This window comes from Pygocentrus nattereri, chromosome 22 (assembly GCF_015220715.1).
Source record: "Pygocentrus nattereri isolate fPygNat1 chromosome 22, fPygNat1.pri, whole genome shotgun sequence".
Taxonomy (NCBI): domain Eukaryota; kingdom Metazoa; phylum Chordata; class Actinopteri; order Characiformes; family Serrasalmidae; genus Pygocentrus; species Pygocentrus nattereri.
This window is the reverse complement of record NC_051232.1, coordinates 15,987,813-16,005,674: the sequence shown is the minus strand read 5'-3', so window position 1 is coordinate 16,005,674 and position 17,862 is coordinate 15,987,813. Positions and strand designations below refer to the sequence as shown.

The window sequence follows — 17,862 nt, the reverse complement described above, 5'->3', positions numbered from 1 at the left end:
TTAAAAGATCTCCTGTAGCCAGGTTCCATGCTAAAACATGAGCTCATGTGGGTATATAGGCACAGCTACCAAGCATGGCCAATGGGTCAGAGGTTTTTGGAATGAACAGATCACCTGAACCATCTCTTTACGTCACTAGACAATTTTAAAAGTGGGGGACAATGACATAAAAGGTATGGGAGGCAAATCTGGGCAAAAAAAGAATTAAAACATAAAAATGTAAATGCAAAGCTCTTATGCCATTTCTATTTCCGAACAAAGTCTGTGCAAATATCCTGGCAAAATTGAAAATGAAATACCTTTATTTGCAAAAAATAAAAAAAGCTATGTGTCATTTTATTTTAGTAATTATTCAGGTATTTCATATATCTAAAATGGAAGAACTAATAGAAAAAAGAAAATCCAAGCTTCACTCTGGCTTTGATTTTTCTTCATGAAATGTCTACTGTGTGTCAAAACTAAAATCAAAATGCAATGTTTACGTTCTTATTTCTTTTTCAAAGCAATAGGCCGCATATCTGGCAAAATGCAAATGCAAAAGGGTAATCAACAGCAAAGTTACCATTTGCGATTCAGTTTTCAGCATCAACACACTTTAAATGTCATAATTAAAAAGATAAATGGAAATGAATACAGACGCCATCTGCTGGTGATTTACTTTTCATTTCCCACTTTGCTTTTTCGTTTTCAAGTTAACCAACATGCAAATATATGTTGATTAACACTAGGCGGGGCTACGGTTATACATTTTTATGCTATAAAATGGACGATTCTAAAATCCAATTGGTTGAACTATGTTCTAAGCCATTGTAAAATACATAACATGTCTACATGCATTGAGCACTTTATTACGAGCACTACATTAAATCTAGACAGGGTCTCTTCTTTGCTCTCCAAACAGCCTCATTCTTTATGGCATGGATTCCACAAGATGTTGAAAACATTCAGTTGAGAATCTGGTCCGTGCTGACATGACTGCATCATGCAATTCAATTTGTTTTTTTTGGGTGTACTTTTTTGAATCTCCCGTTCTAGCACATCCCAAAGGTGTTCTACTGGCTTGAGGTCCAGTGACTAGGAAAGGCAATGAAGTACAATGAACTGTTGTCCAAGAAGGGATGCACATGGTCAGCAACAATACTCAAACTGGTATTAATGGGCCCAAAGTGTGCCAATAAAACATTCCCAAAACAATTACCACCTCTACTAGCCTGGAGTGTTTACACAAGGCAGGTTGGGTCCATGGATTCATTGAACTGGCACCAAATTCTGAACCTACCATCTGTGCCTCAGCAGCAATTAAAATTCATCAAATCAGGCTGTTTTCTGGTCTTGAGCTGTCCAGTTCTTTCGTTGTGGCAATTTTGCCTCAAGTTTTGAGGTATTGTGCCTTCTGAGATGCTTTTCTCCTCACCATAATTGTACAGAGTGGTTATCTTGAGTTACCGCAGCCTTTCTGTAGGCTTCTGTTATTTCTTTATTACACAACAATCACGCAATGGTCAAAACCACTGGGATCACATTTTTCACCATTATAATAGATGTTGAGAACATTACTTGTAGCTGGCTGCATGAATTTATGCACTGCTGACAAACGATTGGCCGATTAGATAATTGCATGAATTATGCAGGTGCAAAGGTGCTCCTAATAGAGTATTCAGTGAGTGTACATATCACGGCACACATCAGTGTTCTTGTGCTGATAAACAAAATATTACACGGGCCATGACATTCATAAAAACATCATTTTTCTACGTCTTGTTAATAACAGGGTTTAATGTAGTATGTAAACATTAAGGTTCACTCCCCTGTCCATTTTATCTACATATGGAAACTAAGCTGCAAAAACAGCCTCTTTAGAATACATTATTTCTGTGATGGAATGATAAACATCCACCTATTCATCCCTACAACAATTTAACACGCTCATTCTGACTAAAGTTATAAGGAGAATTTCAGCCAACACTGCTTAATGTAAATATATCAATAGAATAAGAAAAATGGTCTGTTTAATTCTAAGGGACAAAGACAGAATGCAAATGATCATGGTCAATTTTATTCTAACAAACCAACCTTTTTGGTAAAATCACTTTAATGCATGGCTTATCGCTTTATTAATTAGTGATACCTGCTCATCTCTTGCTCTCCCTGCACATGCCTCTGCAGTTGCTTTAGTTCATTTTGCAGAAGCAGGTCCAGAGTGTTAAACACAAAACTTTTCTCTTCCTCACTGGGCATGTGCCACTGGATGGCCAAGTTCAACAGATCCCCTGGTCGCCCCCAGTCCTGCATTAGAGAAATGAGACGGAGGAGAGGTAAGAGAAAAAAAAAGTACAAAAGTACTGTTTGCAATATTATTTATCTTATTTTAAAAAATCCAGTATTTGTGTCTTTTTAAAGGTACTAAAAGAAATGTTTTGAAAAATTTGGGACCAAGTCACTTGGTTGGGTACAATTTTTAATGACACAGGAAATAGCTAGCAACTTGTATGCTACTCTTACCTAGCCTGACCTGTGGAACTCATTTTTTTCCAGTTAAAGACCAGCTGTCAGCCTTTGTGTGTCCAATATCAACAAGTATCAACACATTTTGTATTGTATAGGTTGAGACTAATCTTGGCATCAGTCCTGCTATAAAACTGCATTAGCCCAGTGTCTTACAGGCTGGCTAGGTGTCTTGTACCTGCGCGCAAACTAATAAACTTCACTTCTCCAGACATCCGGCTGGTCCCCTGGTTAAGTTTAAGGGTTTGGATTCATCATAACAAAAGCCAATAATTATAATTCAAAGACAATAATTTGCATTTTTAGGAGAAGAAATGGCAGAAAACAGGTTCACCTGTCTCTTCTGGGAGTTCCCCAGAGTGCAAAACTACCTGAGGAACATTCTCAGCATTTTACAGCTTAAGTCTAAAAATTCTGAAAAATTCTGAAATTATGAAAATATTACATGAAAATACAAAACTTCACAGTTTCTCACAGGCACCTATAGCTGCATAACAAAACACATTTGACAGAAAGCATGTTTTTTTTAATATGTGTAGCATGTGGATATGGCTTTGGAACTGACTCATAGTAGGTAACATATCAAAAATTTTGATTTGTTTTTGAGGTTTGGTACATTGGGAAGTAGTCCCTCATTTACAAAAAGCTAGAAAAGACTGTGAATACACACACACACACACACACACACACACACACACACACGCACACACGCGCACACGCGCACACGCGCACACACGCGCACACACGCGCACACACTCGCACACACTCGCACACACTCGCACACACTCGCACACACTCGCACACGCACATACGCACACACGCGCACACACACGCGCACACACACGAGCACACACACGCGCACACAATATCTAAGCTGCATATCCTCCTGGGCTGCTGGGGGTGCTGGAGCTTATTGCAGCGGTCATCGGGTGGAAGGCAGAAAACACTCCAGATAGGCTGCCAGGCCATGATAGGGTAGACAAACACACACATTTGCACACACATTCACACCTAGGGACAATTTAGCATGTCTAGTTTGTCTGCCTGCATGTCTTTGGACTGTGGGAGGAACAGACACCACCGAGAAAGGACCCTGGCACTATGAATACAATGTAAAACTTATAACTATTAAAGAAGGAACAGAAGGATGGATCAAACATTTGGCAGAAATAAATTATTATACATACACACACGTTTCATATCTATAATACATATTCATAAAAAATATAAAAGAGATAAATGTCGGCTGAGGTGCAATGGACTTATATTGATGATTGATAAAATCGACATAATTTATCAAGATAATGATAACATATTGTCTTATTGTTGTTAGTTCAACAGATAAACAAGCAGGAGAAAGTGATGGCTGTTCTAAGAAAAGAGACATCAGCCACTCTACCCTATCCTACTTAATAGGATCAGTGTGGTGTCTGGTCACTTAGATACACACACTGGCTGGTCAATCGTTGTGTAACTGTCTACTGGTTAGCTCATTATCTCACTGCTCCTTGTACTCAGCGACAACCTTCCTCAAACCATCCAAGCACAGACATTCAAATGATATATGAACAAGCTTATGACTGGATGCCATAAACATTTTTTGGAATTTTGTGATTATTTTTGTGGGGTTGCAAGATGGTTGTCAAGTATATAACTGCTATTATTAATAATATTTTCCATACAAAATTCTTGAGCTGTGCCAAAAATAAGTCTCGGAGAGGCTGCAGCAGAAGAAATATCAGACTGTTACTAGCCAATCCAATACTATAGGTTTAATATCAATATAAGAAAAGAAATAGTGGTATATAATTTGTATATGTTGGCATTGCCGCTGACACCCCTTCCACCCCGTTACCATCTGTACCACTCTAATTTGCTAACCTTGATGGGCAGGTGCTGGTGGTGGGGCTGCTGGAATCCGCCAGGTACGCTGCAGTACTCAATGGGATAGATAAGGGCTGTGGAGCGCAGTGTGTAGTACAGCAGACTGCAGGCTAGACTGTAGCCCTGCTTACTCTTCAGGTGCAATGTAAGCTGAAGAATCTGCACAAGCTGAGCACTGTAAGGCAACAGTTTATCTCCATCCACCCGAGTGACCTACAGAGAGAGGTAGGGAGAGGTTTGGTTAGAAAGAGTCAGAATCTGTTTTATTTTTCTCAATACGTACAAGGGATTTCTCTTGTGCAGGTCAGTTTCAAGCTTAAAAAATAGACTAAAATAACATTAATTAAATTAATAAACATGGTGGATGTCATATTAATACCTTGTAATTCAATTTCACATGTTTTTTTTCCAATTATAATCACAATTCATACAATAAACATGAAATGTTGCTCCTTCTTTTTATAAAATGTCAGAGACACAGGATGTTTTCTTACAACAGCAACCTTACATGTATACAGTACTGTTCAAAAGACTAAAAACAATGTATTCAACAATATAAAACCAATTTGATTTCATATAAATGTATAACATTTTAATATGCCAGTCCTGCTAATAGCGTAAATTAATTACCCATCTATATATTTTTTTAATAAATATGTGTTCAGAATGATGGAAACCTGTAGAATGACTGAAAGTATAAAGACTGAAAGTATTTTTAAAAATCTAACACGCAATGTTTCAAATTTAGAAAATGGTGATTGTAAAAAATTGTAAACAGGTAACTGCAGCCTATTTTATATTTATATGTACACATATACACATACACATGTGTATGTGTGTGTGTGTGTTTGTGTACATCATAACTCAATATTACTTATACTTACTAATATAACAACTCTCGCTATATATTGTGTTCATGTTTGCCTGTGTACGTGGATTTGTGGATTTAATGCAATGAGTTTGGGAAACTGACCTCAGATAACAGTTGCAGGTTCCACATCAAATCTTTATCCAATTCCTCATCATTCAACACCTCCTCATCTGGAAACACAAAGTATTAAAAGAGGCATTAACCCACTAGCCACACTCACACTCACACATACCTGTGACATTTTGGATGGCAGGGGCTCAGGGAGAAACGTACAGTATGTTATCTTACATTATCTTATGTTACCTTATTACATTATCTTACATTATCTTATTACATTGTCTTATGTTATCTTAGATAGATAGATAGATAGATAGATACTTTATTGATATTGATTGATATGTTATCTTAGATAGATAGATAGATAGATACTTTATTGATCTCGAAGGAAATTTAGGCATCCAGCAGCAACAACACAATACAGTAAGAAACATATTCAACATCTATTAACACAGAAGAATAGAAAATTTCTTTTAAAAACTTTCTGTACAAGGTAAAGAACTATCTGTAGATGGAGCAGTGCAGTAGATTTTGCTTACAGCCAATAAATAAATTCATCTTATTATATTATCTTACATTATCTGACTACTTTTTGAAACTTTAAACACTGATATCTGGTAGCATAATTCCTAGTAGTAAATATTTGTGCACTTTGAGACTTAAATACACTGATAATTGCTGTTGAATTATTTCACTCATTTCTCAAAACAGTTTTCTATGTATTCTGACTTTTATATTAAAAATGCACTACTTACTATACCAAGAACAAAGGTCAATTTGTATGAAATTTGGCAGACATCTTTGACTGCCCACATCTATTAGAAATAGAGGCTATGTAATTTTTAGCTTTCATAGCAATTACATGGAAACCTACAGCAGTTTCAGATGAAAATGAAATAAGAAGCTGACTGTCTTGTTTCTTACTAATGATGTACACATATTACATTTGTTCCCCACTGATCAAAAGCTGTTCTGCGGTGGACTGGTGACCTGTCCAGGGTCTGTCCTGCATTCTGCCCTGTGACTGCTGGGATAGGCTCCAGCTCCTGCCACGACCCAGAATGATATTTTTGGTTGTTTTCTACTGATATCGGCCCAGTAGCAACACTCTAAGGCTGAACGCTGAAATAAGTCTTGAACAATGCCAGCAGCAATATAAAACAGAATTATTACTGACTCCAACCACAAGGGCAGGGGGGCAGTGTGAGGGAAAAAACACAGAGGCTCAAGCCCTTCTTTGTATATGTTTGCACTTATACGGAACACAACATACTCATGCACACTTTAACTTACTGGTTGTGATATGAATTATGGCATTGCAGCAGTGTGGGACGAAAAGCTTGAGAGACTTTTCTGGCTGACACTGAGGACGAAAACAATTGACTAAAATTAGGACAAACTTTAAAATTCACCCAAGAAACATCTAATATGACAATGAGAGAGCTCAATAGTAATGATGAAGAGTTACACTTGCACGTAACATACAGCAGCATTCACTGAGTACTTACAATGTGGGTACATTCAAACATACAAACATACAAAGTCACTTCTCACACATCCTATCACAGAACCTCCCTCATAACGTTCGCAAATATGGTCTAATGTCATTTAAAAGGGTCTGTACAATTAAATTAGTAACATTTATAAGCAATTAAATTAATTTGTATGTACAGTACAGTATGTATTCTGTAAAGCAGGCAGAGAAATACCTTAGCAGCTGCTCGACACATGTCTGCCACCATTCTCCCTGCTACATGAGTCTCAAAGATATTGGTCGTGGCGAAGATGAAGACCTTCTCCAAAGCAACCTGACAGAAGAAACAAAAATACACAGCAGGACATTTGTGAATTGGCGCATGCTTTCGTTTCTTCTCAAATGTCCTGATTTTATAGGAAAAAACAAAAAGAGGGGGAACCTACAAATGATGACCAAGAAAATGGCCCTGAAAAGGGATATCACTTTATGCAAAAATAAGTCAAGCCTTGAGTCTCTGAGGTGTGACTCTGAGCCAAGTAGTGAATGTTTGTTCAGTCTAAAACTGTCATAGGAAGTAAGCTACAGTTAAACATAGCTATTTGTATGGAGTGCATTGCAACACACACTATCAAGGGTAGTTTGAACTCTACTTGTAGTAGCTAGGATACATTTTGTGAGTGGACAACAAAGCACTTTTGTAAGTCTCTATAAGAGCGTCCCCAATACTGTGCAAAAGTTACTTCAAGTCATTTAAAATTATTTAACCTTTTTTGTTTGTGCTTGCTTGTATGTCATTGGAGAATAAACATAAAACGTTAGAATAAATAAATTGGAACAGGGGTGCACAACTCTAGTCCTGGATGATCAGTGTCCTGAACAGTTTGGTAGATGCCCTTCTCAAACACATCTTGTAAGCCTGCCAATTAACAGAAGAATTGAGTCAGGCGTGTCTGAGCTGCAAGATCACCAAACTATGCTGGACACCAGCCCTCCAGGCCTGGAGCATCCCTGCATTAGAATAAATACAAATAACCATAAATACAGTAAAAAGTAATAAGCATTTCTTATTTTATTTTGGAAAAAGTAGTTGATAGATAAAAAAAACCTAAATGTTGACTATCTATTAGATAACAGAGGTATATATATGCTGACTTTACTATATTTGACTGAATAGAGTTGTGAGGTATAAACATTAGGTTGATTTTTTAAAAACTGTCCTTGTAAAATAAGCTGTAGAGTAACTATATTGCTCTGCCTATGTAAATCATTACCTTATTTTACTACTTTATTTTCATTGCACAGTGTTAAGTTAGCAAAGCTGCTGCAGCACAGTTTCTCAATGTGTTTGTTCGGTGCTTTTGTATGCAGCAGGCTGTTTTGAATTAACTAGCTTTTATCGTTATTTGTCCATAGACAGACCTGTCTGTAGAGGCTGTGTTTCACATAGCATAGCAATCAGACTATGTGTTTTTTGGCTTGGCCACACATAATAGTTTATTCAACTGTATAGTGTGAGTCCCCAAAGAATAGGATTTCTAAAATTACAGGCTTTAGAGGACATTCAACTACAGTTCAGCCAACCAAAAAGACCCCAAAAAGACATAAAAATTGACACATGAGCTCCTTGAATATGATTCCTGCTATAACTTGCTACAGAGACTGTTGTTGTAATACATAGCCTGCTTGTGTGTGTTATAAAATAACCTGGAATATCTCCGTGGAGCACTGGGTGAGAATAGTGCTGAAGGTGGAGGACAGGCCCAGCTCCACTAGGCTCTCCAGATGAGTCTTTTCTGTCTCCATCTCTTCTCGAGTCTGCTCTAGAGTGCTGCTGTCAATCAGTGCAAAACACCTACATGCACACACACATAGACAATACACACAAATAAGGCTGAAAATCTCTGACCTCATTATTTCATCTGATCATGACTGATCATGGAGGAAATGATTCACTGCGTCATGAAATCTCAAAATTTGCCGTGATTTGATTAGATTATATTGGTACAGTTAAAATTATATTAAAAAAACACAGTGAATCAAAATATAACTAGAAAGACCATTTGCATAATAGAGTAATATAGATAACACATTGATAATAAACATAATCAACAAATCTATAAACCTAGGATTTTTTTCAATTTAAAAAACAGCCTTAGACTATTACCTCGACCAAAAAATGAGCGCAAACTTCATTGAACCTAATTGGTTATACAACCCCAATTCCAATGAAGTTGGGACGTTGTGTAAAACATAAATAAAAACAGAATACGATGATTTGCAAATCCTTTTCAACCTATATTCAATTGAATACATTACAAAGACAAGATATTTAATATTCAAATGGATAAACTTTGTTTTTTGCAAATATTCACTCATTTTGAATTTGATGCCTGCAACACGTTCCAAAGAAGTTGGGACAGGGGCAACAAAAGACTGGGAAAGTTGAGGAATGCTCAAAAAACACCTGTTGGGAACATTCCACAGGTGAACAGGTTAATTGGAAACAGGTGAGTGTCATGATTGGGTATAAAGGGAGCATCCCTGAAAGGATCAGTCGTTCACAAGCAAGGATGGGGTGAGGTTCACCACTTTGTGAACAACTGCATGAGCAAATAGTCCAACAGTTTAAGAACAACGTTTCTCAACGTGCAATTGCAAGGAATTTAGGGACTTCATAATCTACACTAGTCTGTAATATCATCAAAAGATTCAGAGAATCTGGAGAAATCTCTGCAAGTAAGCAAAAACCAACATTGAATGCCCATGATCTTCGATCCCTCAGGTGGCACTGCATTAAAAACCCACATCATTCTGTAACGGATATTACCACATGGGCTCAGGAACACTTCAGAAAACCATCGTCAGTGAACACAGTTCGTCGCTCCATCTACAAGTGCAAGTTAAAACTCTGCCATGCAAAGCGAAAGCCATATATCAACAACACACAGAAACGGTTTCTCTGGGCCTGAGCTCATCTGAGATGGACTGACGCAAAGTGTCCTGTGGTCTGACGAGTCCACATTTCAAATTGTTTTGGAAATCATGGACGTTGTGTCCTCCAGGCCAAAGAGGAAAAGGACTGTCCGGATTGTTATCAGCGCAAAGTCCAAGAACCAGCATCTCTGATGGTGTGGGGGTATGTTAGTGTTCTGCACGTGTTACAACAGCGTAGCTTTGTCGTAAAAGAGTGCGGGTACTAGACTGGCCTGCCTGCAGTCCAGACCTGTCTCCCATTGAAAACGTGTGGCGCATGATGAAGCGCAAAATATGACAACGGAGACCCCGGACTGTTGAACAACTGAAGTTGTACATCAAGCAAGAATGGGAAAGAATTCCACCTACAAAGCTTCAACAATTAATGTCCTCAGTTCCCAAATGCTTATTGAGCGTTGTTAAAAGGAAAGGTGATGTAACACAGTGGTAAACACGCCCCTGTCCCAACTTCTTTGGAACATGTTGCAGGCATCAAATTCAAAATGAGTGAATATTTGCAAAAAACAATAAAGTTTATCTGTTTGAACATTAAACATCTTGTCTTCGTAATGTATTCAATTAATATAGGTTGAAAAGGATTTGCAAATCATTGTATTCTGTTTTTATTTATGTTTTACACAACGTCCCAACTTCATTGGAATTGGGGTTGTAATTTATTGTAACATTCCAACGTCCATACAGCTGAATCATCACCTTCAGGCTGATGGATTTTCATACACCTTCACATAACACTGACCAACATGCCAACGTTTTCATACTAAAATTCTGAAGAGCCACAGCACTTCACAGCACTAACATAGCTAGATTTCATTTTAAGGACTTGGTTTGCTAACTAGATAAATACTAACCTTTGCATAGAACTAACACAATTCAGCTTAGTTTACATAATCTTCAGAAACACTCAAATGTTATATAAAATTATATTTACATTCTAGCACTGAAAAAAAAATGTTGTTCGATGCCTCATTCCATGCGTTTCATGCAACAGTACCAAGAGTAGGCAACTGGAAAAACGGTGATGAACAAAGGAGAGTTCAGGCGGTCACTTTTACTTAAGGTGGAAAAAAAGCACAAGGATGCAATAACTCAGCGCCACTGTGTTCATATTGTATTACAAGGGCACAAGACATATTACACTGGAGGACTTTTTTTCTTATAGCAGTCACAAATCTAGTGAAGGGCCTGTTTTCCCATTGAGAAGGCATAGGCCCCTCAAGCCACCCCTGCAGCTATACCCCGTGTGTTTTCCCTGCTCCGCCTGATACTAATCATCAGATAATCACCAAGTTGAATCTGGTCTATTAGAAAAGGCACTACGGCCTTAAGTGTCTTAAGGACAGCCATTAAGACTCAGGCATGGTTACCTATCCATGAACTGAAGAACAAAATCCTCAAACTCTGCTGAGGCTGAGCATAGCTCTTTCTCCACCTGAAACATAAGGAGAATGGGTTTAATATGAAAAACAATCATCCCCCAATTTTCCTCAGTGACTTTCCCCTCCACCCTCTTGAACTTTATCTCTGTGTCAAACATACTTAATAGGGAGCTATTATGCTTCTCTGTTTTATCCCTTTCCTTTACTATGTTATATAACTTTGTGCATTTTAAGTACTGCAAAGTTATAAAGCTCAAAGCACACACCAGAGGGATTAACCCTCATCCACAGAAACCACTTTTCTCAGCTTTCTGAAACACTTAATTGGAACTGCAGCTCTTTTCCTACTGTCAAGCCTGAGATGGGTCTGTCTGCAGACTTCAAGAGTGTGTAAGGGTGGAACCGCTCTGGTGAATGACCAATCAGAACAAAGTGGGCAAGCTGACTAATCACAGGACATCAGGCCTATCAGGCCTTAAGTAGGGCTTAAAGACACAGGAGCTTTAACAGAGCGTTTCAGACAGAGGGTGAATAGAGATGTATGAGAAAAATAATGTGCTTTTGGAACACTGAAGCACGTGAATTTATTCATGTAGATCCTCCCCCCATAAGACAAACACTGAAAATTAGCATAATGTGTGTCCTTTAACATGAGTGTTCACTGGCAAAGACATTTTGGGGCTCAGAAAATAACAAACATGCTTCCCTGCAGCCAGTGTACAGGGGAAGTGTGGGAGATTTTTATTTTTTTTTTAAATCAAGATAGGATAGGGTTCAAAAATTATTCTTTTAAAGTCTCACCTTGGTCAGGTCATTTCTTTCTTGAACAGCAGATGAGCAGTCCACCAGGGGCACAAGAGTTGTAAATGTAGCTATAAACTGGAATGTTATCTGGGACATACATAAAAAACAACTTTAAAATGTATTTAAAATGACATGATTTGCAATTTTCTTAGGGAACATATGTTAAAAGACCCATATCAAAGAAAGTGAATTTTGTAAACATTGTTAAAAATATACTGTTAAGCACGATACAGGACATTCTACAACAGAGGTCATTTACACATATCAGTCACAGGCAAAGCAACAAAAAACAACCGGTTACTAACATCAATAACGTTAATTACTAACATCTAACATTATGTAATTTAACAAATATTGCCCAAAAATATTGTTCATAGTCTAATACACTTGATCCAGTATTTTCTAAAACTAAGCAAACACTCATGTTCCTTACCCCTCCTCTCTTTTTAGTAGTTTTAAGTGTTTTTAATAACATAGTTTGAAAACTATGAGCACATGGTTTTAATAACTAAATGAAATTAGTTAATGGAAACAAACAAAACAACAGATGAACTTTTAATGTTATCTATATGTCACCATGACCACATGAACTTCCCTAAGCCCAGAGGGGAATACTCAGGGTTATAATATGCCAGAATGTAACTGTTGTAGCATTTCAAGTGGAACAGAAACGTCAGCCCCATCAGAAAATGTCCTTGCAAAGCTTAGCACTGACAAACTACTAGAGACATTTGCAGAAATTCTTTGCAGGTTAAAGTAGTTGTGTTGGAACAGGGGAAACGCTATTATGTGCAAGTCACACTAGGACCACATATTAACACTACTGTCTCTATTAATTAATAAGTATTTCTCACCATGCACTTGCTGAAGTCATTTGGGTCAATGCCAGGCAATGCCCTCATGAGCAGGGGCAGCATGTGTGTGGGACCCTCGGGGAATCGCTGGCCACCTGTCACCAGACTTCGAGCCACTGCAATCATGCAGCTTAAAGTGGCTGTTAACTGGTGTGGCTCTGTCAGTGTCTCCATGGCAGGGTACGTCCTTTAGGGAACAAAAAACAGAGTGAGAGGAATCCATGATGCTGTCATATGATAATGACAACTGAGATCTGGTTAAATTCAGTTATGAAATTCTACGTAGATTAGACAATCTACAAGATCTCAAAAACTATGCTAGTTTTTTCTTCTTACTACCAAATCAACAGGTTTCATTTAAGTCTTTACATCACTATAAGAACACACACACACACACACACACACACACACACACACACACACACACACACACACACACACACACAATTGTACTTGCTGTAGATATATACAGCCTACTACTAAGCCTAACTATAAACTTAACCACCCAAACCAACTTGTCTTGTTTTTCAAATATAACATGTAAATTTTTACAGAAGATTTAGCATTTTTTAAATAGGGAAATGTAAAATATTTTCTTATAAGTAAAGTGAAGTTAATGTGAGTTTCACTGGAGTGTACACCTAACACTAAACCTAATCTCAGCAAGCTAAAAGAACAACAACAACAAAAAAAAAAAATCACTCTGTATGTTCTCCAATCATGTACTAGTTCTGTGTATACACATACACATACACATACTCACAATTGCACATACACATGCACTTACTTCTCCAGCACTGGGGGAATGACAAGCTCAGGTTGGAGTAAAGCCAGGTTCTGCAGGGCCTGAGCTGCATCCAGGCTACCAGTTTTACTAAACATGGCCAATAGGACAGACTGCTTCATGCTGGACACAAAATCAGTGATGTCCTGCTCAGTGAGCCGATGGCTCTCAGGCACTGGGGCCAACCAAGTGGGCTTGCGGTAGCGCTCACGGTGTAGCCGCCGCACCACACTTGCTGGCAATCTCTGTAGGAGTTTCATCAACTTCATCTGGAAAACACAGATGTACAAGTTACAATGAAAGTATTGACTGTGCATTGTGAATGGAAAGCACAAGACAAATGGAAGTCACGAACAATCATTCCTGTCATCATCATCAATTTTTCTTGTACTTTTACTCCAGAGTCTAGTTATAAAGTTAACTGGTAAATCTAAATCTGATAAATCATTTCCCACTGTTTAGCCAGCTCCTTCACACTCAATATGGTAAAGTCCTCTAGACAGAACAGGTACATTTTTACTAAATGTGTCCATAGTTGTGACATCATAACCTGGATGAATTAAAGGCTGTTTTGCTGTTTCCGTATTTACTGTATGGACTACAGCATATATGGTACATTATGAAACTTTTACAGTGTTTACATAGACAGTATAAGTGGCCCAAATACTCTAAAACAACTTGAACAATTGCAACATCTGAACTTTAACAATGATATAAAGGAACTGTATGTCTCAAACTAGTGGTTTTGTTAAAGCTATGTGGATGGAGGGCTTATGATTGGAGAAGATAATCTTTACATAAGCAGAACCCAAGATTTAGGCTGGCAGTTTACACCAAAAGAGTAGAATTTTGGCAAAATTCATTGGCCTTTTATTGGACTTGGGAAAGTTCTTCACAGGACATACTTTGGAGATACATACTGTGTGCCCATAAGACCGATTAACCTTACAAAACATAAGTTTAAGTTCCCAGTGGTGTCTTCACTGTTATCCTAAAATGTGGAAAAGTTTTAAAGAGAAATTATACCTAATTCAGTTGTTGTGGTGTAAACAAAGCCATTAAGAATGGTCTGATCTGAAATCATTCACTGTAGCAAAATGTATCAAGATTTCTTTACAGTGGAATAATGTCTCAGGCATCAGGCAGCTTTTAGAAATACTTCTCACATCTGTTCTACCACCACCACTGTGGGCAAGGCACACTTGGCAATTTCATATCAAATTTGAAGGAATTAACTTGTTGACAATTTCTTTCTAAAAAGTGGTGCAATTCATCTTCGGTGGGCTCTCATTGAAATTCAGAGGTCTTTTCTATATAAATGGGGATGCTTTATGGAACACACAAACTTAATCAGAACAGCCAAATGATGTAATACACCTAATATACAGCAAAGTCACCAAGTTCTGTATTTTTCCCCAAACAAACCAGCTCTCTAGTTAGATTAAGAACACACACTACCTACCCCAGGACAAAGTATTCACAGGTTTTTAGAAAAAATGAATGTGGGCAGCTGAATGTCTCCCTTTAGACAAAAAAATTAATAAAAATAAAAAATAAAACCTGCATGGGAAGGTAAGCTGTAGCCATAGTGGTCTATGGTAGTCTATGAGGAGATGACTCTAGAAAAAAATTACATGCACTGAGGCTGCTAGACTGTGACATCACAGTATTTTAGTGCTGCTAAGGGCTTGTCTGGATGCTCCTTTTTTTTTTAAAGATAAATTGTGCAAAAGCCTTGATGTTGACACCTGAATGGAACATAATTCTGAGAAGTCTGTTCTGTCTTTATCTTTGATATGGTTATATTAAAGTTGATGCTAATTGGGTTTGTATTTTAATGTCAATTTTTGCTCCATGATTCTTTTTTCTCTTGATTAAAAAATAGAAATCCTCAAATGTGTGGGATTATTGTTCAAACATTTGAAATTACTTTCTATATTAATAAAAACAATTGCAAACATGCTATGAAATTATTCCAATACAATGCCTTTTAATTTATAAGTTTTAATATGTTGCCTAGTGTTTGAAAACCAGTGATCAAATCTCGATCACTTGACAGCTTGATAGCTTGACAAGAAATTACTACAAGTAGATTCCTGGGGCTGGGTATTGTTCAAACATTTTCAATATTGAAGCTATAATGAATATTCATAGCTATTCATGAAAGTATTAAATGTCAATACTCATGCCCTATTGGTGGGAGATTTTAAGATTTGATCCTTGGTGATGCCATAGCCATCCATGACCAGGAGTCCAAGACAGCATAACTGGCCTCACTCTCTATGGAAGAAATGCCCTCTCTCTCCATTCACTCAGCACAATGCTAGCCATCACAGGCATTAGAAAATAGGCAGTTAGAGTTCTTCTACAAGCTTGTTGAGCTGTGCAATGACAGTTTAAAAAAATGTGGCCTTCGCATGTCTTGGAGGAAGCTCATGCCTTCACTCTCCCAGCTTCATGGCATCGTACGGTAGCGGGAGACCAAGCTATTGTGTGGGAACTGGACATGACTAAGTTAGAAAGAAAATTGGATAAAGAAAAAAATTCCTTTCTGGTCTTTAGTTTTAGTAATATTTCAATCAACATAAGTTTTTATAAAATTTAGAAATATGACAAGTGATTCCAAACTTTTGAAAAACAGCATAATATTTAAACAAGTTATGATGAGGACTCAAATAGGGACTTACCAACCATCGCCCATGATTAGAAGGATGGAAGAAAGAGCTGATACTATTGAAAAGGCCACTCAGTTGAGTCTGGGCCTGTTTCCCAGGCCCTCCCTGAAACACATATAAATACAGTTATATTTTCACTTCACTGCAAAACAGATTTCAAACTCAATCACTGTATTTTTCCAAGCACATTACACATACAAAGAAATTGTCTGCAATTGTCCGCATGTGCACAGATGTATGACAGGTAACATATTAAACAGATCGGATAAACAGACTGTTACCAAGTATTTAGCTAAGAGATAATTAAAATAAAAATACAATGAACAGCATAAATAATAAAGAATAATAAAGACCCATGGTGGAGCTAAAGACAGTGCAAATATCTGTACAATTGCAAAAGAATGCCTGTGCATAGGGTCTGATAACATATACTATTAAATTGCTTACAGAATCACATGAATATTTGCAAATTTCATACTTTTCATCGTTTTATATTATATCTTACTCCACCTTTCCAACACTTACCAATAAAGCTGTGACCCATGTGGCTACATGACTGATGTCATAGGCATTCGTCTGGTATCGGGACACAAGAGTCTGACTGGATCCTACTGGAAGATTGAGACTTCTCAAAATCCTTGTAAAAATCTGAAACCGGGAATAGGGGAACGTATTCAACAATCTCCAATCACTTAGAATGCTTTTTTTGACCCTCAAAAGGAACTAATCCTATATCCTTCATATATCTTCTTTGCATACGTGTAACTTCACAAAAAGCAGTTCTAGAACATGCAACAGGTGGGTTATGGCAAAATATTTAATTCCTTGTCCATTACAGTGCATAGAATTGTTTCCAACCTTGGGTATATAGGGATCCCAGTCTATGTAGCCAATGTTGTCATTAGCCAATCGAGCAAAGAGACCTACAAGATGCTGCAACACAGAAAAATAGAAGTAGATTACACTATTCCAGCACAGTATCTCCATTTTGAATGTAACCTCCTAGTAGAAGTGAAGGAGAAAATCAAAAAACTTACCATTTCCCATGCGGGAAGATTCTGTACAGTCACCCAAAGGTCTATCAGGTCCTTAAACCATAATCTGGAGAACACACACGGGGAGGTAAAACAGTCATAAGCAGGAGGGCTACACAATGTGGGCAAAATATATACTATTATGACTATATATTAGTCATTAGATATTATAGTGAAAAATATATTGGAGAATGTGGCACAGTTAAAGATAAGCCTGCATTATAATGTAAAATGCATGTAGATAGTCATAAATATACTGATTTATCAAAACATCCAGATACTTATTAATGAACACACTAAAGCCACAGGAGGACATCAGACAGGAAGACCAAAAAAAGAGTAACTGCTGACTTTTCTGTCTTTGACAGCTGGGAAGATCTTGCACCTTTTACTGTTTTTTGGTCTTCTGACTGTCTAATGTCCTACTGTGGTGTAGATGTTGTGGAAGCACTGAGATGACAATTTGTGCTGCATACATTTGATTTTATTTCAGCAGTTTTATTTTCTTATATCTGGTCACATTTACCACTGTTCACCACTGTTCCAC

General features: G+C 37.5%; 1 protein-coding gene across 6 annotated transcripts in view; it reads right to left on the bottom strand.

Moving 5' to 3' along the window:
- The window catches only part of psme4a (proteasome activator subunit 4a), a 72,435-nt gene that overhangs the window by 36,465 nt on the left and 18,108 nt on the right, over positions 1 to 17,862 (bottom strand). For all 6 annotated transcript variants that reach the window (XR_005129363.1, XM_017715011.2, XM_017715013.2 and 3 more), the window contains 14 exons: positions 17,319 to 17,382; positions 17,140 to 17,214; positions 16,807 to 16,929; positions 16,294 to 16,386; positions 13,610 to 13,875; positions 12,823 to 13,009; positions 11,966 to 12,055; positions 11,153 to 11,217; positions 8,499 to 8,646; positions 7,027 to 7,125; positions 6,611 to 6,680; positions 5,363 to 5,430; positions 4,387 to 4,602; positions 2,129 to 2,286 (listed from right to left, as the gene is read on the bottom strand). Coding sequence is in view for 5 of the 6 variants with exons in the window: in XM_017715011.2 (XP_017570500.2) it covers positions 2,129 to 2,286; positions 4,387 to 4,602; positions 5,363 to 5,430; positions 6,611 to 6,680; positions 7,027 to 7,125; positions 8,499 to 8,646; positions 11,153 to 11,217; positions 11,966 to 12,055; positions 12,823 to 13,009; positions 13,610 to 13,875; positions 16,294 to 16,386; positions 16,807 to 16,929; positions 17,140 to 17,214; positions 17,319 to 17,382 (1,722 nt within the window). In the remaining variant the exon portion in view is untranslated. The remainder of the gene's footprint in view (positions 1 to 2,128; positions 2,287 to 4,386; positions 4,603 to 5,362; positions 5,431 to 6,610; positions 6,681 to 7,026; positions 7,126 to 8,498; positions 8,647 to 11,152; positions 11,218 to 11,965; positions 12,056 to 12,822; positions 13,010 to 13,609; positions 13,876 to 16,293; positions 16,387 to 16,806; positions 16,930 to 17,139; positions 17,215 to 17,318; positions 17,383 to 17,862) is intronic.